General features: G+C 41.9%; 1 protein-coding gene across 1 annotated transcript in view; it reads right to left on the bottom strand.

The window, feature by feature from the left end:
- Positions 1–24,111, bottom strand: part of ryr3 (ryanodine receptor 3) — a 169,407-nt gene that overhangs the window by 100,098 nt on the left and 45,198 nt on the right. The window contains 10 exon segments of the mRNA XM_028439455.1: positions 1,009–1,250; positions 1,332–1,465; positions 2,034–2,152; positions 2,429–2,524; positions 5,855–5,990; positions 12,823–13,003; positions 13,879–14,000; positions 15,985–16,149; positions 18,740–18,896; positions 21,588–21,662. Coding sequence (XP_028295256.1) covers positions 1,009–1,250; positions 1,332–1,465; positions 2,034–2,152; positions 2,429–2,524; positions 5,855–5,990; positions 12,823–13,003; positions 13,879–14,000; positions 15,985–16,149; positions 18,740–18,896; positions 21,588–21,662 — 1,427 coding nt within the window.

The raw sequence follows: 24,111 nt of genomic DNA on the forward strand, positions 1-24,111 counted from the left end.
ACGCTCAGAAAGTAAGAAATAGTCAAATTGAAATTCTTTTACGTCAAACCTGCAGGAGGAGGCAGCTTGCAATGGTGATAACTTGAACTTGTAATAGTTGTAGATACTGCTGAGTAATTTCTAAATGTATCTCCTGTTTTCACCTCTTTTTATAGGGTCAGTCTGAATCATTTGTCATTAACTCCACTTGTTTCTATGATTGGTGTAAATCTAGGTTGTAATTCTTGATTCCAGCATTTCAAACATTCTTAGTTTTGTAAGGTCCACGAGCACACACTATTACTGCTTCATCACTAGAGAGACAACAGATACTCTGAGAATTTTTTTTTTTTTTTTTTACTATTAATGTAATTCAGAATATCAAAGGAACTGATAAGCTACAAAAACCCATGGTGAGGACTAATATGATGTGGAGGTGTATATCAGTCAAAGGAGTTTATTTATGGAATGGTTTACCTAATCAACATAAGGGCTCTAAAACTATTCATGCATTTAAGAAAATCTACAAGTTAAAAGTCATGGAAAAGTATAGTACACTTGAATGAAGATCATTAGAAAAGAAGTTAATCGCAGATCCATTACATAATTTTTATTCTTGAAGTTTAGTTTTGTGCTTATGTGTTACCATCGTTGGTATTACAGTAACTGTATTATGTGCCATTTTTGGTAATAGTCTCACAGTTTTAAATGGGGTTAGGGCAGTATAAGTCTTGACTTCAGCCCCTTCGGTCAAGAATCATTTAGCTCTTAAAATACTTAAAGTACATGTTTTCTTATTGTAAAGTACAAGATCTCTGAAAACATGTGACATGTGTTCTAAATGTTTATAATGACCGAAGAAATAAACTACTACTACTACTAAAACATGTCCTTCAGCGACGATGAGAGCCAAGCTGCTCAATCAGGTGAACTCCTTACTGAGCATCTGTATCATGGCTTATACTGTATCAGTAGGGGGAAGAAAGTTTATTCATCAGAGGGAGGGGCTAAGGGATAGATGAGACCCACCTGACCACAGATGGAGACCATCAAAGCTGTAGGAGTACAGGTCGTCCCCCACACCGTTGCCTCCCCACCCCTCTCCTCCTCCCGGGTACGGAGCGTAGCCTTTGGTGTTGGCCCAGCCCACTCTGAGGTGGGTGGGCTCACTGGTCACAAAGTGGTCTACCTGGTCAATGACCAGCTCAAAGTACCACTTCTTATACTGGGCTGAACCCTCAGCAACTCCCAGGAAGATGTTTGGCCTGATACTGGATTAAATAAGAAGACAAAAGGCGAAACTTTTAGACATTGTTTAGCCTTCATTGCTTTCAGCTTCTGAAAAGCCTTACCTTTGAACGTCATTAACCAGCTGAGTCTGAAGCAGCAGATCTCTCTTGGGAAGCAGGTTGTCGCAGATCAGGTTCTGATTGGCTCTCACTGCCACTCCGTTGCAAACGCAGAGGGAACAGAGAACATCCAGGATCTGACAGAGGACACGCACAGGTACTTTATTTCCTCTCATATATTCACAGCAAGTGAGAAAACAATCAAAACTTTTTGCTTTTGTACTAAAGATCAGAGATTTTTGCTTCTCGGTGTAAGCCTAAATACAGCTGCCATTTACAAGGAAAACACAACATGAGACGAACCATTAACTTTTTCTGTAAGCAGAGAATGCAAAAATATGTTTTCATTGGACTATAAAAGAAGAATCATGCATGCAAACTGTCTTTTGAATGTACTCCTATTACACAAACAAGCATTTTTTTCATCCGAGTTTTACAGAAATGGCAGAAAAGAGTGCACAAGATTTTTGTCTTTGTAGGGTTGCATTTCAAAGTGAAAGATTCAACCACTATTGCAAAGAAAAATGTCCATGCAAACAAAAATTTAAACTAAATATAGGTGTAAAAACTTTAGAGGATTAGAGTAAAATGTCAGTAACATTTCCTATAGGCTGTAAGGTAGCGATATTTATCCAAACTCTCCTGGATACAGAAGACACTGATCCGATATGAAGGAAGGTCCTTTGTTGTGAACTTTGTGCCCACCTTATGGTTGCGCCCATGCTTGTAAAGCAGAGAGATGATGGATTTAATATGGCTTTTCTGGATGATGTTCAGAGCCTCCGGGCTTTCTACCAAAATGCAGTGAAGAACCTCTAGGATTCCTGCAGGGTTAGACAAAATACATCCCATCACCATAACAAATGTACATGACATAGAACATAAAATTAATAAATTATATTTACTAACTAGACACTTTAATTGAAAAAAAGAGTAAATATGTAGCCATATCTAGTGTTTATCGAGGTGTGGAGGGTGTTAGTAACTGAAGTTGTGTGTTTTGTAGCATAAATTACCCAAAGCTTGCAGATTACTTGAATTTAGTGTTTCAAAAGATTCCCATTCATTTTGTTTGCTTGTGTGTACATGTTTCACCATACCCGATGAAGATTCCAGTCTCTCCAGTTTGCTGATCAACCAGTCCAAGTTTCTGGAAAACTGGGTGCAGTTTGTTCTGTTACCATGGATCAGTGCAGCTAGTAAAAACAAAACAAAAAAATAAACACGTGTTTTTAAGAATTCACAATGTTTTGTACAGACAATTGTTAGATGCCATAGTGCGTGTGACGGTCTATGCGTCATCTAATTGCAGGTGTGCAGAGACACCAGCTGCTGCCAATCAGAGTCACTGTAATGTTGCTGTGGACCAGTGGCTCTACCAGTTGCTGGTGATTCATTGTTTACCAGACTTCTGTGTGCTGCAAACCTCTGTGTAGATCTGGGGCCTCATTTATAAATAATTGAATAGGATTCATAGCAAAAGTGTGCATGCAAAAAATCAGTAAAGGTTCAGATTTATAAAACCATGCGCGTGTATACGCACAGCTGAAATAAATACATTTCTTTTATTGCATAATTTTGACTATCGCCAGCCCTCTGTAAGGAAGGGTAAGAAAAACTTTATTAGAGGGAGAATATTAGGGATGTCCTGATACAACTTTTTCACTTCTGATGCGATACCAATATTGCGGCCTTGAGTATTGGCCGATACTGATGTCGATCCGATGCCGATGTCAGCACGAATCACACATACTTTTGTTATTTATTTTGTAGTGTGGAATGTTAGAAAAGGCTTGATCAAGTGACGTTACTCAAACAAAAAACAATAGTCAGCCACTGTAGGTCTGAGAAAAACTGACCCATTTTTTATCACCAATTAGTTACATATATTTTAACCTACAACACAATATCTACAGTATTCTATAATTGAATAAATATATTATAATATATATCGGAGATTTCAGATGCAGTCCGATATAATCTGATATTCGTTTTCTGGCTGATATTGGAGCAATATCCCATATCAATATCGGGTCGGGACACCCCTAGAGAATATAAAACGAGAAGGCAGTGTTACACCTTGGTGAGGGGGAAGGGAACAGGGGAGAGAGAGTTAGTGGTTAATGTGGCAATGAAAGTAGTGGTTAACAGTCAACGATTTTTGTTGTACTGAACACGTTCATAAATGGTCAGCGCAAACAACCTCATGAATGGTGCACAACAGTTATAAATGAGGCTCATGTTGTGTTACACTGTAAGGTTCCTCTTTCTATATGATTGTTTTTAGTTAACTTTGTTTAGTTGTGAATATTTTTGTAAAACCTTTTTGTGAATAGATGTTATTTTGGCTATAAAATACTTAAATTACTTTTTAACTTGGATTTGTTTGTTACATTATTTCCAGATTACTTCCCGATTGGGATGGAACAATTGTAGGCTTTTCAAAAATTTTAATTAATACATAACATACCCTTTCGAGCCTTGCGTCATAAATAAAGATTGTGTTCCCTTTGTGTTCTTCCCATCAACCTCTGGGGTGACATTTAATTGATTTTCAATTCATTCTCATTCTAGTGTAAATTCAGCGACACTAGCCTGACAATGTCAATATTTACCCCTACTTTGTACCAAAGGAATTCTGATGGGAGTCCGAGCTCTCATTATGTGTGTAAACAAGAGTAAAAATATAGACGTTCAAAGCCCAGGACGTCACTGTAAATGAGAACTGGTTCTCAGTGACAATTGATGAAATAAAGGTAAAATAATTTAAAAAAATAAAAGAAGAAAACCAACTATGGGTTACTACTATTGCTGCATTCTATCAAATATGGGCTCACTTCATATCTATTTTATTTTCATCCCAGTCTCCACAAAAAACTGATTTTGTCTTTTGACTTTTAGATTAACTCAATTTGAGTGTTTATTACTATTATTATTATTATTATTATTATTACTAGTACAGCGCCCGTCAGCCTCGCGCATGCACATAATCCGTCACAGGTTGTTGAGAGATAAAAAAAGAGAACCGGAAGTACCACGAAAAATAAATGTTTTGCAACACCAAAGTCCCAATTCTCTCTCTAAAAGGCTCTGTGTGCGTTCAGCATGTACATCACGGCACTCTCACACGCACGGCATCAGCCGGGTGTGTGTATGTGTGTTTACATTATAGCTTTTAGCATCTTAACACATAAAATAATATAAGAAGAAACACTCACCCTTACGCAGAACAAACAATAACTATAGTGGAGCCGTGTTGTGGATCCATCCGCTCACAAAAAAGTTACATTCCTCTGTCTGAAGAAAAAGACAGTTTGTGATATGGTCGGCTATTGGCCGTCAGCACAACCCGGAATTGGAAGTAACACGCTCAATACCGCGCTCATATACGGAGAGCACTGAGAGAGTGCCGTAATTTTAAAATGAACGTTTTGAACGTTTTGCAACACCAAATTACTCCAAAATAAATGATGCACACACTTGTGGTATTTGGAAGCCGTTGACAAAGTTTCAGGTCGGGGAGATATTCGCTCCACACACACACACACACACACACACACACACACGCACACACACGCACGCAGACCTTGCTGCTTTATAGATAGATTGTTATTATTATTAATAACTATTTATATTATATTCCAATATTTGCTGACACACAGATGGTAAATGTCACACTTTACTCCAGTGATAGCAGATCATTATAAACTGCATTATACACTACTGTAAGCTTCACTGTCGCAGATTCTGACAGTCAAAAAGCCATTGTTTTTATGGAACTAAAGGAGAAACATTAAAATCAGTATTGATAGTAAATTAGTAATCCCAATCTGTAGGAAAATCATAATCCTTCTTTGCACAAAACATCAAAATAGGCATTCTGTTTAAATGCTTGAAAGTCTCACATCGATGAAGGCAAACATAAATAAATGCATGATTTCCTTCCATCAGATGGAATGGCTTACTCAAGGAGAAGGTCAGAAGAACCAAGAGCCCTTCAGCATTAATCATCAAAATCTGCTTTCTCCATCTGCCTTCTGCCTTCTTGGGGGTGAGCCGTGTGTGGGAAATGCTCACAGGACTTTTATTTGTGGTTGTTTGGCGTGACTATGAGTGCTTGTGTGTGTGTGTGTCGGGGTGCATGCCGTGGAGGTGACGATGAGTGTAAGGACAGCGAAGGAGAGAAGGGGGTGGGTGGTGATGGGAAAGTTTTAATGACAGCAAAACAAACGACCTGAGAACAAGCAGACCGAAGTGAAACTTTTCTGGGTCACGGCTGACGCACATCCTGAGGGATCTGGGTAATGCTACCACCTGTGAGGGAGGCTAATGTGCATATACATTATGTCTTTGGCATTGACTTTAAGTGGAGAATTGGGGAATCTTATGAAAAATAGTGGCATGAAGAACACTGAAGGAGACAAGTGATAACATGAGGGATGTTCGAGCAGACAATCTACTGGTAGTCAACGGCGCTGAAAGAAGATGTGTATTTATATTAAGATGCATCGCTCAGACTTGCTTACCTAAGAGTTCATAGAGGAGGTTAAGAATATCCTTCCACGCTGCACCTGCCTCCTCCCCAGCCATTTCAGCAAAGTGGGCGGCACTATTGTACACATTCATCCGGTCGATGCATTTGGACAGGAGGGTCAGCATACCCTAAGAAAAAATAGTGTTTTTTTCATCACCTATTTCTTGTACAGTAAGTAAATTTTTATTTGTTTAGCATGAAGAAATGTTACCTTGTGTCTTAAGTTTGCCTTTGTGTGATTACATCATTGAAATAATTTTATTTAAAATATTCTTATACAAACTGTATTGTTTTGATCCCATAATTTGCCTTAACACTATGCATTGTATCAATTTTTGAATCGAGAATCAGTTGAATCGAGAATCGATTTTGAATCGAATCGAGACCCTAAGAAACGAATCGAATCGTGAGACACCCAAAGATTCACATCCCTTGTACATTGCATTGTGGGATTTGGAGTTCCATAGACAGATGCACAGAAGTGTTTTTACTTAATCCTTAGTGTGCTTTCCTATGTTTCTTCACCAGACAAAAACACCATTTTGGTTCTATTTTGGTTCCCGTGATATTGCCTCACTCCATCAGACATTTAATCTCTGTCGGATTGGGATTATTCTGTGTAAACCCCAAAATAAACATCTTCCATTGTTTCGGTTTATGAAAACACCAGAAATGTGTTGGGAAATCCAAGTCACTTTGGCAGAATTTTTGTGAGCAAACCCAAGATATCACAGTAAGAATGAAGTAAAAACACTATTAAATGTTATCAATAAAAAGATTTACAGTGGAGTTAAAAAAACAATAACTTTTGAGCAGCAATTTCTAATCTTTTACATATTTCTTTCAAGCAAATAACTTTCTATTTATTGATCTATTTATTGAGGCTTGCACCATTTCTTTATCTGATAGAAACTTCTTGTCTCCAGCCAGTGTTTGGAATAACAGCGTTTAAGATAACGGCGTTTTTTTTTTTCAGTAACGGGTTAATCTAAGTAACGCAAATAGTTACTTTCCTTGGTAATGAGTTACTTTTATTATAGAGTAATTCAATTACTAACTCAGTTACTTTTTGGATCAAGTAGTGAGTAACTATAACTAATTACTTGTTTAAAGTAACATTCCCAACACTGTCTCTAGCAGCTATAAGCAGAATCAGAAACACTTGTTCTATTTCATCCCTGCTGACCGGCAGAGGCGGTGCTTTAAGCACTGAATATTCCCCTTCACGCATGCGCAGTGCGAGTATGTATACCAACAATGTCACCCATGACCCGGAGGAAGTTTATATCTTCAGGCATCACTACAGGGTACTTTCCTTTTTTTCTTCTCGTGCGCAGTTGCTGGAATACTGTGCATAAAAGCTGCTGTCGCTAGTAGCTCCGTGACCGTGGTAGGTCGGAGCAGCGTGCATTCGCCCTCCAGGAGCTGCGACGGTGAGTGTTTGGGAAGCGGTAGCTTACCCATTAGCAACCTCTGTTGGCATAGGCCGCGTTAGCACCGCCTCCCCCCAGCATATGGTTTGTGTTTGGTCCCGACGACACACGCTAACAAGGTAAGTAGCCGCTTATTCGGCAGATCAACGGTTGTCTTTACAAAATAAGAATGAAAGAGATTGTCGGTGATGGCTGCGTTTGAGTTGCCTACTCCCGAAAGCTAGCCAACTTTATTTGTTTGCCGGTGGGTCGTGTGAGCACGCCCGGAGCCCAGCGTGGATTTGTTTACATTAGCTTCACCGGCTGAGCTAGTGTCATCTTCTGTTAAAGAGCCCAGTTCGGGTGAGGACCACAGTACAGTGGTTGTTTTTTGTTTAGTATATTTGGGCCTCTATTGTGCAGGCTGCGTGTGCGCTCCCTTCCCCAGTATACGGTCCCTATACTCGCCAAATCTACGGCGTCCGCGCTCAGGCTAAGCCGAGGAGTGCTTACTGGACAGGCGGCGTACGTGCCCCCTCCCTTTGTTGAGCTAGAATACCTGTGTTGAAATCAGTGACTTCTCTGTGCAGCTACAATGGATGGCTCTCATATCTGCACATCCCGTGGGGTTTCTTTACAGCCAGAGAATGGCCACGACCTATGCCCGGCATGCCTTGGTCTTGAGCACCTGCGGGAGGTGCTGTCAGGCAATCCCTGCATGAACTGCAACTACTTGCCTCGGGTGGCCATGGTTGCCAGGTTGGCAGGGGTGGAAGGCTCAGTAGCCGTAGTCGACCTCCCCCCCAGGCCAGCCACCTCCGACCCGTCAGACACGCTCCAAGAAGCGGGCAGAGTCTACGGCAGCTGCCCCTTCCAGGAAGAGAACGAAGTCTAACCATAGTGGGTTATCAGCAGCTGTCTGCTGAATTGGCTCAGATGAGACCCCTGCCGGCCGACAGCCCCTGGTGGCTGATGCGGCACTCTCTCCCCCAATGCCAATGCTGCTGCCCGAGGAGGATACACTCTCTTTGGCTGCTTCGGCTAGCCATTTCTGTGATTATGGGGAGAATCCCAGGTGTCTGAGCAGGGCTTCCACTCCTCGGATCAGAGTTCAGGGGCCGAGGTGGAAGACAACTCCATGCGCGCTGTCATGCGGCTGGCTCTACAGCGGCTGCACACAGCTGTCCCACAGCAGGCAGAGGCAGCATCTAAAGTGCCTTCTTCAGGCACAGGCCTGCCTCCACAGCTTTCGCTATTCCACATTCAGAGGATTATCTGAAGGAGTTACAGTCCTGTTGGAGGGACAGTAAGGCTTGCGCCCGTCTCTCTGCAGATGGGCGGACCCTGGCAGCCATGCATGATGCAGCGGGGGCTGGCCTGGATCGCACTCCGCCCATCGAGCCTGCCATCGCTTCTCTTATTGTGTCCCCAGATGAAGCACTTCGAAGGGATGCTAGGTGTCCTCGACCCCAGTGTCGAATAACCGATGACCTTCTCATGAGGGCTTATGATGCTGGAGCATGTGCTGGTCGCATGGGAAACTCCCTATCACACCTCATGTTGGCCCTCTCAGCCTCACTGCAGGAGGGCGGTGTGCATGCCAATGCAGTTACCTTCTGTAATGCCTCATTGGAGGCTTTTGGGCTTATGTTTAGAGAGCTTGGGCGAATAATGTCCATCTTAGTCCAAGCTCGTCGTCAGGTTTGGCTGTCCCAGTTGAACTTAACAGAGGCAACCAGGAGAATGCTGCGCAGCCTCCCGGTCGAACCGGGGGAGATATTTGGTCCAGCAGCCCAGGAAGCGCTGGAACGAACCATCCAGGCTGGGCAAACCAGGCAGCAGCTTGCCGGGCTTAGCCAGATGCCTCCTTCTGAAAGACCCCCGGCCGGCAGGCTGAGGGGCTCCCCGGCTGTTTTTCACACCCACGTGCCGCCGACAACTCACTCCACTGGTTGTCGTGATGCCCAGCGTCCCGCACGGAGACCAGTCCGGGATTTTCGGGGCTCTGCTCACCTGACAATTTCGAGCTCCAGAGCCTTTCCGCCCTCCCACTAGGGCCCCGAGGGGCCGGGGGGGCAGAGATTGAGGCTCTGGCGCTGGCGGTCGGATATTTTTCGCATCAGCAGCTCCAACAGTGGGCTACTCATGCTTCAGACCCGTGGGTGGTTGCCACCCTAACCTACGGGTACAAACTTCAATTCCGCCACCAGCCCCCCATGTCCGGCCGGGTCAGAATGACATCCATCAGCGACCCGGCAAAAGCTCTCGCATTAGACCAGGAGCTGTCCGCCCTCCTGGCCAAGGGCGCCATCGAGCCTGAAGACCCCTGGTTAGGTCACAGAGGGTTCACTCAACATAATTCTTAGTGGCAAAAAAGAAAGGCGGATTCTGCCCAATCCTAGACCTCAGAGGGTTGAACAAATTTCTGAAGGTCATACCTTTTCACATGCTGACCACAGCAGATGTCCTCAGAACGGTGGCTCATGGGGACTGGTTCACATCGATAGACCTCAAGGACGCGTACTTTCATGTCCCAATTGCTCAGCAACACAGGCAGTTTCTGCGCTTCACATACCACGGCCGCCGCTGGCAGTTCAGGGTGCTGCCCTTCGGCCTCTCTCTCTCCCCAAGGGTCTTCACAAGGTGTGTGTCTGCGGCCCTTGCACCTCTACAGTCTCTGGGCTTGAAGGTTCTCCCATAACTGGACGACTGGCTGATCTGTGCTCCATCCCGGGTCCAGCGTAACAAGACACAGAGCGTCTCCTGTCCCATGTGGCTCGACTTGGACTCAAGGTGCATGTGGAAAAAAGTTGCCTGGTGCCATCCCGGGTCAAAGTTTTCATTGGGGTTTTACTGAACAGTGTAACTATGACAGCGAAACCCTCCCCCCACCGTGTGGATGGTATTTTTCGCCAGCTCGCCTTATTCAGGGAGGGCCGCTGGCTGACCTATGTCTCTTTCCTCCGTCTTTTGGTCAATCAAACGTCAGTCTCGGGGGTAGTTCCTCTGGGCTTGCTGTCGCTGCGCCCGCTGCAGAGGTGGCTGAACAGCTTTCACTTGGATGCCAAGCAGCACAGGAGCAGGAAGCTCAAGGTCTCACAGCATTGTCTTTGCGCCCTGGCTCCGTGGAGGGACAGAGCTTACTTGCTCAGAGGCGTCCCTATAGGCTCCGTTCCATCTCGCAGGGAGACGCATGCCCCTCAGGATGGGGTGCGGTGTGGCAGAGCAGGACGGCCCAGGGGTGTTGGCCTGTGGAAGACCAAGGTGCACACATCAATGTGTTGGAGCTGCGTGCGGTTCACCAAGCTCTCAAGCACTTCTTGCCACATCTGAGGGACAAGCATGTCCTTGTGCGGTCAGACAACATGTCTACAGTGTATCACATAAACCATCAGGGCGGTACCAAGTCTGCATTGCTGCTGGAAGTGGCAAGGGAGCTCCTCACATGGGCAGCCCCCCGCTTGATCAGTATACGAGCAATGCATATACCGAGAGAGCAGAACCACTTGGCGGACTTCCTGTCCCGTCGGAAACCTCCGTCAGGGGAGTGGCACCTCCACCCGGAGGTAACAAACATTACATGGAGAATATTCGGAAGGGCAGAGGTGGACCTCTTCGCTTCGGAGCAGTCGACCCACTGCCCTCTGTGGTTCTCCTTGGCCGAGACAACCAGTCCTCTCGGCTCATCCTTGGCCGGATGGCCTCTTGTATGTCTTCCCTCCGTTTCCTCTGATTCAGCTGGTACTCCACAGGGTCCTTCAGGAGGGCCACAGGATCCTGCTTGTAGCTCCTTTCTGGCCAGGAAGGAGCTGGTTCCCGCTGCTGCACAGCCTCTGTCACGGCGCACCGTCGCGCCTTCCCGACAGGAGGGATCTCCTGTCCCAACTGGCTGGGCGGATTTGGCACCCCAATCCGCAACTCCTTCAACTGTGCATTTGGCCACTGGGGGGCCCGAGTCTGTGCCGACCCAGTTAGATGTACTACAATGAATGCAAGAGCGCTGTCTATTCGCCTCCAGTATGAGAACAGATGGAAACTGTTTTCCGACTGGTGTACAATGCGGGAGGTGGACCCTGTGCACTGCCCTGTGCCAACTATCCTGGACTTCCTCTAGTCCCTTCTGGACAAAGGGCTTTCTCATTCAACCCTGAGAGTCTATGTCGCAGCAATATCTTGCCGACATGTATTGGTCGACGATGGCACAATTGGTAGCCACAAGCTGGTGTCCCTTTTCTTGAGAGGAGCTTGGAGGTTGCATCCTCCGAGAGCCACGAGGACACGCCCTGTCAATCAGCGACACATGTCTGAGGTGGAATTCGGACGGCTTGGGAGTCACTCTGTGGCCGAACACAGCTTTTCTCCCTAAAGTGCTGTCCCGCACTCACCTCAACCAGCCCATTCGGCTGGCACGGTTCAACCCTTCCTACGTGGAGCCAGAGGTCCAGTCTGGCCTGTTGTGCCCAGTGCGCGCCCTGGAAGCCAACATTGCAGCTACTGTAATTTTCGGGGGTCTGATCAGCTCTTTCTCTGTTATGGTGGCCCTAACAGGGGTGGTACTGTCTCCAAGCAGCACCTGTCCAACTGGATTGTCGATGTGATTTCCCACGCATATCGGGCAAGTAACCGTCTCATCCCATCTGGTGTGCGGGGCCACTCTACCAGGAGTGTTGCTACGTCATGGGCTGCCCTGAGGGGAGTGCCCCTGGAGGACATCTGTGCTGCGGGCTCATGGGCATCGCCGGGCACTTTCTTCAGATTCTACAGGGTGAATGTAGCCACACCCCATCCATTGGCTGTGGTCCTTCGGCCAGAGTCCTCTGATCCTACTCACTGAAGGGTGGTAAGCAGGATTCTTCGTGACTTTTCTGGTATAAGTCATTCAGTGCTTAAAGCACCGCCTCTGGCCTTCAGCAGGGATGAAATATAACAAAGAGTTACGAATGTACCTATGGTTTTATGAATCCCGAATGACCGCCAGAGCTCTTTGTCACTCAGAACCCTCGTGTGCTCGCAAGAAGATTCTGTAGGAAAGTACCCTGTAGTGATATCTGAAGATATAAACTTCCTCCGGGTCATCCAGGGGTCACGGGTGACATTGTTGGTATACATACTCACACTGCGCATGCGCGAGGGGGAATATTCAGTGCTTAAAGCACCACCTCTGGCGGTCATTCGGGATTCATAGAACCATAGTTACTTTCGTAAGTCTTCGATTGATTCCAGGAGGAATTTAATTTTTTACAGAGGCTCAAGAAATATTATAGATGAAAAGAAGAAACATTAAACAAAGAAAAAGAAAGAAAACTTACATAATTAAGTAAAAGACTGTTAATTAAATAGGAATTAAATACAGGTACACACATTCCACTAAAATATAATACAAATTTACAAAATATCTACAGTAATGTAACCTTACTCAATTTTAGAGAAAAAGCTTGTGGGTTTTAACTTCTACTTACTAATTTTGTTACAGTGCAGTGTTTTGAGCAGATTTACACATTGACTTCCTTGTTTTATAACACTTTGGGGGCATTTTTTGTACTCTTACCTCCTCTTTAAAGAGATCCTGACGTTTAATGAGTGACCGGAGGAGACACTGCTTCTCCTCATGCTCCAGCTCTGAATCCGGCTGCTTAAAATACTGAATCAGGTCATGGAGCGTCTGCAGAACCTCTTTGACATACACGGCCACCGCCATGGACTCACCGTTGGCGGTGCTATCCAACGCCCTGAAAGGAGGACGTGGAGGTACAGAATGTGAGATATTACTTAAAGACATAAAAACTATGAAACTTTCTTTAACGTGTGAATTAGGGATGTAACGATTAATCGTAAGGCAGTTAAAAATCGATTCATAGGTATCACGGTTGATATCGATTTTCTGACAATTGAATCGCAGTACTTTTTTTAACCAGCAGAGGGCGCTATCCGGAAGTGTTGGCGGCAGGCGAATAATTGAATAATTGATTCATTACCCCTTTAGCACCGAAAGAATATCTGTAATATTACTTGAATATCTGTAAAAGTCACGTTTTTCTATTAGCTCTGTCTGCTAGCATAGCTTCTCTTCTTCACTGCTAGAATATCTGCATGCCAACCGACCAATGTTACCAGCGCCCTCTGCTGGTCCAAACAAATATGACGTAAATCAGTGCAATGACGGTTTTTTTTTTTTAAAGTTCAATTGTTAAGGCACAAAATACATTTTCAGTTGCACTTTTAAAAGAAAAAGAACTATTATGCAGTTTTGCATTGTTTATTATAGAACCAGAATTTAAATTAATAGGCTTCATTTTCATTTGTATTATTCCTTTATTTATTTAATTCAAGATTTATTTTTAGTTAAATTGCATTGTTTTGAATAGTTTATCAAGGAATTCTTTTGACAATGAAAAATAAAAGGAAAATAATACAGTATTTTCTAGTTTTTTTCCCAAAAAAAAAATTTGTCTACAGTTCCATTTTGTAAATGAAAAAATCGTGAGAGAATCGTATCGTGAACCCAGTATCGTGAATCGAATCGTATCGGGAGTTGAGTGAATCGTTACATCCCTAGTGTGAATGTTTTTCTGCTTTGTCATATTGCAACCGATGCAGCTCTTACATAATGAAGTGTGAGAAGAGGAAGGTGGTGTTACGGATGATGCGTGCCGCCCGGAACTCCTCGTGCTGAGAGCGCTGTAGGGTGAGACCATCGTCCATGTGACCCTCAGAATGTAGACAGGCCTAATAAGGAACGAATACACACAAAGCATAATATCAACATTTCAAAACAAACTAAAAAAAAACATGTCTTAAAAACAGAAGCTGGTGAATGATACATTGAAATTAGGCCTGAAAGATATATCTTATACAATTTAGCCAATAAAGAAAATGACAATTTTACATATAACGATATATTCTATTTTAATGCTACCCTCTTTCATTCTCTCACACAAACTCAGCTCCGCACAAGCATTTGAGAGAGTTCTGGTAAAAGTTTATTGAAAAGAAAATATCAGTTTATAAAGTGTATCGGGACACAGACATGGCAGCTCCCAAAGTAAAGGCACAAAATGACTTCAAAAAACTTTTAAAATTGAAGAAGAATACACTAGACAACAAATATACACACAAAGGACTCTAAAATCACAAAATTACAACATATATGTATACACAATAAATGACTACCAAAACACAAAATGACTACAGAAATACACACGACTCATATAGGACAAAGCAAAATCAAAAAATGACAAGTACACAAAATGACACAGAAAACACGCAAGACGTAAAAATACATACAAAAAAGCAAAAATACACAAAATGAGTAAAATAGACAAAATTACCACAAAATAACACAGAATTACACTAAAACACTCAAAATGAAAACAATAACAGACAAAACCCTTTGTTGTTTCTTTTATTAATGCTCAAGTTGGACAATATTCTAAATGCTGACATGAATAATAATGTTGTTGCCCTCTTCCTTCTCTTTGTTTACATTTTATGTCCCAGCATGAATTAAAGTGTGCAGCTCTTCCTCCTCATCAGTTATGTTATATTTTGTGGATCGAGCCACCAAACCTCAATGATCTGTAATCCCACATCATGCAGTAGAGGGGAGGGGTGGAGTATGAACTGACCATCACCTCCAACACATCAGGTACATCGCCTCTCTGCCAAGGCTAGAAGGACACGCTGGCGCCCGTGCAAGGAGGCGTTCAGTGTCATTGGACTCCTGCCAATCTACAAACAGCTATCATATGCTGCTCTAATCCTTCAGTCCCACCCAAAACTAACTGTCACTTTCCCAATGGCTCATTAACACATTTGAACCATTTGCTGATTTATAGGGATGTGTCATCTGAACATTTTTGCAATGAAAGCTGCTACCCATGATCATTTTAGATAAAAAAATTATTGTTTAGGCCTCAAAGATCAATAAATCGATCATCATTTACTCCAAAAAGAAAGTAAAAAGATTGAAGTTGTCGCTCTAATGTTTTTTTGGTCTCCACTGTAAACACTTCTATGCATCCGTCTCCACAACTCCACATCCCACAATGCAATGCTCGAAAATGTCATTAAACGGAAATAAAAACAAACAATTACAAACCTTTTTTTGAGGCAAATGATTTTCAATTTATTGATCGATGAGGCCGACACTATGTCTTTATCTGATAAAAATACTCGTGTCCAGCAGCTTTAAGTTTTCTATGGTTCTAACTGGGTGGTCAGGGATTTGTGTTCTGCAGTGAGCAATAAAGGGTCCATCATTATGCATCTTAACATTTAGAGAACAAATAAAAGTAGAACAAGTACAAGTACTATGAACGCCATAAGTGCATTTCAATAAAAGAATCACTTCTGTTTTAACACATCTTGTAACAATGGCTTGAATATGAACTGCAGTCAGAGCTTGGACTGGAACCAGCAAACATTCACAGAAGAGTAATTCTGCTGGAGGTCATCTATATTTGTAGCTACAAAGGCATATCTATGATACTTTAACCAAGGACAAAGCAGTGCGGCAGTGATCAACTGTAAACTCCTTATCTAGTTCTGATAGCTCTTAGCTTTAAGATGAATGTAGCATAACTTAAACAATGTAGTGTGGAGTACATGTACAGTAGGTTCTTGTCATGAGACTTTAAACCTAATCAACAGTTATATTTGTAATTATTAAAAGAGGGGGGAAAAAGGCATGAGATAAGATGTTTATACTGACCCTTCTCTTCAGGGGACCAAGACGGGATGATTTTGCATCAGGCGCCTGATAGGACAGCCACAGTCCTGTCGCCATGTGCATGATGAAGCAGACTGAGTCTCCGTACTTGATCTCTGGTACTCCCATGCCGTCGATGTCTCTCTTTGGACCACAATCGACTTTTTCCTGTAATATTTGCATTTTAACCTCATTAGCACCAGCACATGAACAGAAGGATGACGTCCACACAAAGAAGGAAACATAGATACATGGCAAATGATGTACTGTGATTAGGTGGTAATCCTAACAGCAGTTTGCTGCCATGGCAGAGATTAAGTGATGCATGTGAATAAAATCAAAAGGTAAAAATGGCACTTCTACACAATGGCACTGTAGGGGATACTTGAGAGAGAGAAAGTAGAAAATTAACAAACAAAAACATTAAAAATATGGGATTTTATAATGTTTCTTTTTAGTTAAAAATTGTAATCATAATAATGATGATAAATATTATCTCAAAATACAAGGGTCTGTTCTTGGTCCCATACACGGTGGGAAATGACCAGAAAACTATAGAAATATATAGATTCAGGAGGCACTAAATACAGTTTCATTTCACTTATTTACAATGGGATTCTTTCAAATGTCTGTTGTCACGTGTTCATTCCATCATTATGGTCTATAGTTGTTTTTTTCATAGAATTCTGAGCAGAAGTCAGACAAAGGGGCCAAATCCGGCCCTTCAGAGCATCCGATTAGTCCCGCAGGAGAAAGTGAAAATAAAATAATCATAGTGTAAATGACCAAATAATTCAGTTATAAATTGTTGTTGAAAGAACTAAATTTTTTCCAAAATCCTGCAATTTTTCTCAAATTATCTCCCCAAATTAAATAAAAATTGGTCAAAAAATCTAAAATCAAAGAACATTTAAGTATCTGTCACTTAATGCTAAGATATTGTAGATTCATTCCATACTTTACATATAATTTATAACTGGGAGTGCAAACTTGGGCACATTAATGTTGAAATTTTAAATTTTCCTGCCTAAAACCTGTGGCCCACTTATGATCGAACTGCTCCGTATTTGGCCCTTGAACTAAAATGACTTCGATACCCCTGCAATACCGTAATCCAATGACAGCGGGTATGATAAACTTTCAAAAAAGTGTGTGCTGTTGTGCTACTGTGATGACTAAAGAGCCTGACAAAAAAGCTGAAAGGCTTGAAAACTGCTAAAAAAAAAATTGGAATAGGAGGAAGGAACCTAGGGGAAATAACTGAATGAAGAATAATAAAATGCAGTCTAGGTCAGGTAAAGTTCACTGTTGGTAAATTTTCACTTCACAAACCTCAGAAATGGCTATTGCCGTCTGGGAAAGATCAAGCAGAATGTTTATTGCAACACTTACAGTTAAAGCTACTCAGCTCTTTCTAAGATGGTTCATTTATGTCAGCATCCCTTGCTAAGGAACCTCATCAATCACCTCACGGCTCTTTGATCAAAGAGTCTAGGGAGAGATATGTTCAGTCCTCTTTTAATAAGGCAAGTTGATGAAAAACACTAGTGTAGATCAGGACCCAGAACAGCTTTTAGGTGTCATTACTTCTTTGCACAAAGAGGCCCAAGGGCTAATGTAAACTAAACAATTATGTTTAAAGTAGAATATAAGGCACCAGGACTGTTAGAAGTGTTCCTACATGATAGTGCATGATCTCAGAGTTCTTCCCACAGTCCACAACCATGGAGCCTTGCTGCAGTGAAGTCTTTGAACTGGCCAACTGATTAAATGTTTAAACATGTGATCAGGCATGAGCCTTAATGGATTATCAATGGAATAAAACAGTGACAACTACAGAAGGTGTTCCTTAACGCAGAACTAAGTAACTTGCACTTAGCGCTCCCCCAAAGGCCCCTTTCGGTTATGTCACTGTCAAAAAAACTCCACACACCCCGCCGCCTGCTCCACCCCACAGCTACATGCACACCTTTGCTCTCACAAGACAGTAGCAACCGATCACTGAAAAATCCTAATACAACAGTGACACTAAGGGTGCTTTCACACATATAGTCCCATGTGACCATGTGAACAGTATGAAGAAGAGAGACAAGTAAAATAAAAGTGGGAGTAATACGGAAGGGAGTGTGAAAATGTGTGTGATGTGTTTGCTTGCTGACAAAGCGGCTTTGAAAATGGATGGATGGATGGATGGATGGATAGATAGATCTTTGTGTGTGTGCTGCCTGATGGAGCACTGGGTTGCAAGTGTATGTGTGTGTGTGTGTGTGTGCCCGTTTCTGCGACGACAGTGTGTGTGACAGCTCAGCACTGAGCTATCACTGCATAGAGTTGCTCAGTTGCTCTGACAAAGGTTTTCTCTGCCTTTTTTGCTGGCTCAGCCATGATGTATGTTTGAGAAAAATTCATTTGTAGACAACCGTGTGCAGCCACTGGGCTGGTCATAATCTAGCATTAGTTTGTATTGGGCTGCCGTAAAGCAGTATGTCTTGCCACCGGGACGGAGGCAGGGAAAGTTGCAAGTGCTGTTTTCTGGCCAGAGAGAGCAGGTAGGATGAAAGACACCCCAATCACACCATAAACACTTGTATTACCCTCACAGGGACTACGAGAAGGACTTATTGAGGTGAAAAAGTTACTTAGTTCTGCTTAAACGCACCACTTAAGCTAAATGAAAATGAGCTCTAATGCCTTGTTACTTCAGCATGTTACATGGAGTATACAAAAGAAGAATATAACATATGTACTGTATCCTCACCTTGGAGGCCCTAAAGCAGAATGATGTAGCCTTAATGTCAGATTTCTCTCTGTCCTGTAGGACCAGGCCCCGATCTTCAGTCAAGGCCAGATAATGTCCCGTAGAAAGGTGGCGTAGTCGGAAAGGCTGACCCCATCGGATGTGGCTACCACTCCAGCTATAGACAGAGACAGTGTCATCAGATGTGTTCTTTTCCATAATAAATGCTTATGGCATAGGGATAATTGATTATGGAAAGCCATTTTAACAAAAATTTGATATCAGTAATATCAACAATAAACTGTAGTAGCTCAAATTTGGAGTATGTGTAATCAATTTTGGTTTACGAGTGCAACAGTACAGTTTACTAGTGAAGCAAAACGTGTCACTTGTACTACTGGTAAGCCTTATATGCTAATAAGGGGGAGGGGAAACAAAGTGCACAAAAAGATCTGACTACTAATGCAACATGATCTACTAGTAGGCTTGAGCAATATATCGAGATTCAAGATACATCAAGTTTTCTATTTTGGCAATATAGAAAATTACAATACTGCCTATTAGGGGTGTGACGATACACTCAGCGAGACACAATATTGGGTTCACGAGTTAACCGAGTTGCACATGCATTTAGAAATGTTTTATTATTAAACCAAAGTTCTACTCAATACAGAGTGCAAATAGTGCGAACAGAGCCTGAGTATGTCATTAACAACATGCTGCAACTACACAGCCATGTGCTTTTAACTGTTAATAAACTTCTTCTTCCACAAATTGAAACTAGAACTGAAATGTACTCCTCTTCTTCTTTTCCTTCTCTTGCTTTAGGTTCTGGCAGGCGAGATGTAGCAAAGGCGCATTACTGCCCCCACAAGTCACAAATAGAAGTTTGGATAGCTAAAAAAAAAAAATTGAAAAAAATTGAAAAAAAATTAAATCTTATGGCACAAGATCTCGTCACACCCCTACTGCCTTTAGCTATACATTTTATTTTGTATCTTATTTTGTCTTAAAATATTCATTTTGCGAGTCGCTGCTTTCACTGCTTCTCAGAACAGCATGAAACACAGTTAGATGGATTGCTGAGTGCGTCCTAATCCAGACCTTCCCCTAAACAAGCCACACGACAGAACTCACTCACACGTGCTGTCCCTAACAGGAGAAAAAGACAAAAGTGTTAATAAATGTGCTTCTGTGGCATTTCTTCATCAGCAAATTTAACCCAAAATTTTGAGTAAAAAATATTGAGTTTCATATCATTTATCACCATTTTGAGAAATGTTGATAATTTAGTCCAGCCCTAACTAGTAGACAATTTAGTGTAACTGTTAGTACAAGTAAAGCTTTGAATTTTTAAATTTTAAGTCTATTAGTACTACACACAGTTGTTACTAGTGTTACAAAGTAGACAGTTTTGCTTTATAGTAAGGTCTCCTCATGCACTAATGCACCAAAAACGTTTAACAAAGATTTAGATTACTACTACTACTACTAGTACACTCAAAATCTCCCTAGTAGTTGACTGATTTTAATCTACTAGTAGTACTAGCAAAATTAATTCAAATGAAGTTTATTTTTTATCATTACCAAATCCAGCACCCTGATTGGTTGTAATATTTTCAAAAGCCAATGGTAAGCCTGAATTTGTGTTACCTCAGCCCCTTATTAGCAACAAAATCAAATCTTGAAAGGGACACTTTTTGCACCAATAGTAAAGTGTACTCTTGCACTAGTAAACCAAAATTGCGTACTTCAAATTCAAGTAGAGCTTAATTAACAATGTATGATGTCAAATTTATGCTCAAACGTCTTTCCATACTGATTTAATGATAAAACACTCAATAGGAAGATTTAAGGTTTTGGGAAAATAAGCTACATGTACAGATTGTTAGCTAAGAAAAAAAACACTTCTTTTTCCATGGACAATGCTGTGTTTCTTCAAAAGGTTTTGTTTTTTCTTTCTTTCCAGAAATAATATGTGGGGGCTAGTGGTTCAAGTCACCGCAGGGCAAATAGTGTTGGTTAGCAGTCAGAGAGAAAAGAGAGAGAAAAGAAACAAAGGTAATTGGCAGTGACAGCTCAGGGAGAGGATAGATATGTCTATTTATAATAACACACCTGTGATATTTATGTCTAAAGCACTGACTGTCTCATGGAGATGGATCTTTAACAGCAAAGGTTCTTAAACACCTGTGTTTGTTTCTATATCAGTGCTCTGTTGTATGGGAGGTGGATCGCTTCTAAATTCATGCGCACCAGTCTATCGAACACGTAAACGAATGCGTACACTGCACCTGCACGTCTGATCTACATTTCCCATAGACTTAGAATGCACATTACACATTAAAGTGTATGCACACCTACACACACACAAATATATCAGTCACACGTAGACACAGGTGTGGCGTGAGTGAAGCTATAGAGAGTGTGGGTGTATAACGAACCACTATTTAGTCCGGTTACAGTCTGTGTCACGACACCCGTCCATAGAGTGGTAGTGACTGTAGTGTTATGCTCTGAGTCAGATCGTTGCTGTTGTTGGACAGGATACAACACTCAACACTCACACACATTTACTGACTTGCACCCGTGTACACGCCTGCATGCCTAACAATTTTTTCTAAGTGTTTACATGTCACGTAGACGGTGCTACATAGTGAAGGTCACTTGATCGCTATAGCTTCACTCATGCCACACCTGCCACTACACCTAATTACTTAAATTAGGTAAGTTTACTGAAAGTTAGACAGGCAGGTATGAGTGCGCTAGACTGGTGCACATAAATTTAGAAGCGATCCACCCCCCATACTGTTGAGGCTTTTAATCAGTGTTGGGGTGTTAGTGTGTGTGTGTGTGGTCCTGAATTTACCTGATCCTCAGAGGCTCCAGTCTCCACAGTGAGCGGGCCTTTGAGGCTCCTTTACCTGCTTCATAGTTGACTATCCTAAAAACACAAGGAGACAGTTAAACACATAACATACAAAAGGAAATCTGGTTTTAAATACAGAAAATAGTAAGTAATCTTTATTTATAGAGGGCTTTTCACAGGTAAAAAAACCACAAAGTGCCTTACATAAATTTCAGTATCATCCCATCTAAAGAGAACATGGAAGAACAGTAACAAATTACATGGGAGACAAGAACGAAAGAACTGTGGGTCGCCAAGGGTGTATTTAGATGAAAGAATGGGAAAACAACATGAGGAGAGGTGAGGGGAAAAAACAAATTATGAACTGAGTTCCCAAAAGGAGAAACAAAGTACAGAACCACAAAAAATTAGGTGCTTTAAATAGGATTTAGGTACTGTTTCTATGAACACATTCAAAATAATACAGTGACAGCCAGCCCTCTTCAGAGAAGCCAACCCCATATTGCCAGCGTTTTAGATCATTTTCAGTGACTTTTAAGACCCACAGAACATTTTGTACTGTGACAATCTGAAATCTGAAACCAGAGCAGTTTGTGACAAAAAGCTGAGGAAAACGTCTTTTTCTGAAAAAACCTATTAGTGACTTTGAAGCAATTTTTTTTTTGCTTTAGTGACACCTCAACATTAGTTTCCTACTATAAAACTACATTAACAACACTGAGACCGGTCTTTTGATGACAAATTTATTATTTTGCTTTCTAGGTCAGAATTGCTTGCTTACTGTATTTTGGCCGTCCTCAAAGTCTCTCTCCCCGTCAGTCTCCACACACGCAACTTCCTCCACCTCCCGGACATGCCGAGTCTCACCGCTTGCCCCGTTTTTTGATCGTTTTCCCTCACCATTACGACACTCTCAATAGTCCACTTAGTTCCACACATGCTCTGGTTGAGTGTGCGCTGCTGGGAACTTCAGCATCAACTCTCGTAGCGCCATTTTCTGTCTGGCAAACTACTTTCCTCTCCCTCTGAGCACTGCCCATCACGGGTGAACTCTCACCCAAACGTGCTCTGCTGCCACCTACATGGCACCAGTTGGTCACTACATCATGGTACAACCTCGATGTTCACAGGAGAGCTTTGTCACTCTGTCTCCTAGCAACCCCAGCCGAAAAACACAATTAACGTGTTTAGAGGTCTTTGGCAGTCAACGTTACTAAACCAAAAGACGTCTTTGGCAGTCAATGAGTTAACTATCCCATAGAAAACAAAAGCTGATTTATTGTAATGTTCTATTTTTTTCTGACTTTCCAAATAGAAAAGTGGTATTTCAAAGATACTGTGTCTAAGAGAAGCAGTCGAAGGTGAATGTAGAAGTAATTACAGACTCTTTTGTGAGTGATCATGTGAAACTAATGACAAAGGAGGGAAAAAAGCATGATTTTTAAAACATATTAGGAGCTAAGACAGTCCAGTCCCGTCCTAGACGATTTAAACGAGTGTGAAAACATTTTTCGCACTCTCATATAAAAACGCAGTATTCCTCAATTGCTCAGGTTCAGTTGTATTAATAAAAGTCCATATCTTCATGTTAACATTAAGGACACTTTTTATGCTTTCAACTAGAGATCCACTGATATTGATAATGGTAGCGGATATCAGTGCCTGGCAGTGCCTAATATACCCGTACTCCTTAATATCCTCTGATACCCATTGGATGCAATGCAAATTTGGAGACGTTGCCAAAGAGTTAGATTTTATTTGCCGGTTTTATAGTAATTTAAGAGAAAAAAAATGTCAATTCGTTGTTATTTCACAAGTAAAGAAAAACATAAAACTCAGGTCCTTTCTGTGTTATGTTTGCATGTTCTCCTTTTGCTTGCATGGGTTTTCTATGGGTACCCCAACTTCCTCTCACAATCCAAAAACACTGAAGCTAGTAATGCAGGATTTGAAAACACTCCACTGCAGCAGCAGCAGCAGCACTAGTGAAAAGGGCACTAAAACAACATCCTGCAAAAAAATTGTTGCAGATATTCAAATACAACTTGTGCCTGGGGCTACTCAGCATTCCTTTAAAATGTATCGGGGATACAACAGCTGCTGTTTATGTGAGACTGCAGTAAAATCCAAAGTTGGCAAAGAGGCATTGCTGGTCCAAGAATCCAATTTGCAGATGAAAAGGTAATTACAGAAACAGTTACTTCCTTAGTCGACCCAATATTGATAATGCAAGTACTGTAATGGAAATGAAAGCAGTGCTCTTTTTTCCTTTCTGTAAAATCACATCGAGGGTATTTTATTATAAAATAGGTTGTTTAACATTACCAAGAGGTAAATACATAAAAAAAAAAAAGAAAATATTGGTGGTTATAAATTATATAATAACCTACATAAGATGCTCAGAACTAAAACGCCCTTCAAACCCCTGCAACAGAATATTTGAGTGGTCCTTTTAAACGAATCTCCTTACGAACATTTTTACTGCCCCATTTCTCAATGAGAAAATAGCTTTGGATTCCTGCCG

This window comes from Gouania willdenowi, chromosome 24, assembly GCF_900634775.1.
Source record: "Gouania willdenowi chromosome 24, fGouWil2.1, whole genome shotgun sequence".
NCBI lineage: Eukaryota > Metazoa > Chordata > Actinopteri > Blenniiformes > Gobiesocidae > Gouania > Gouania willdenowi.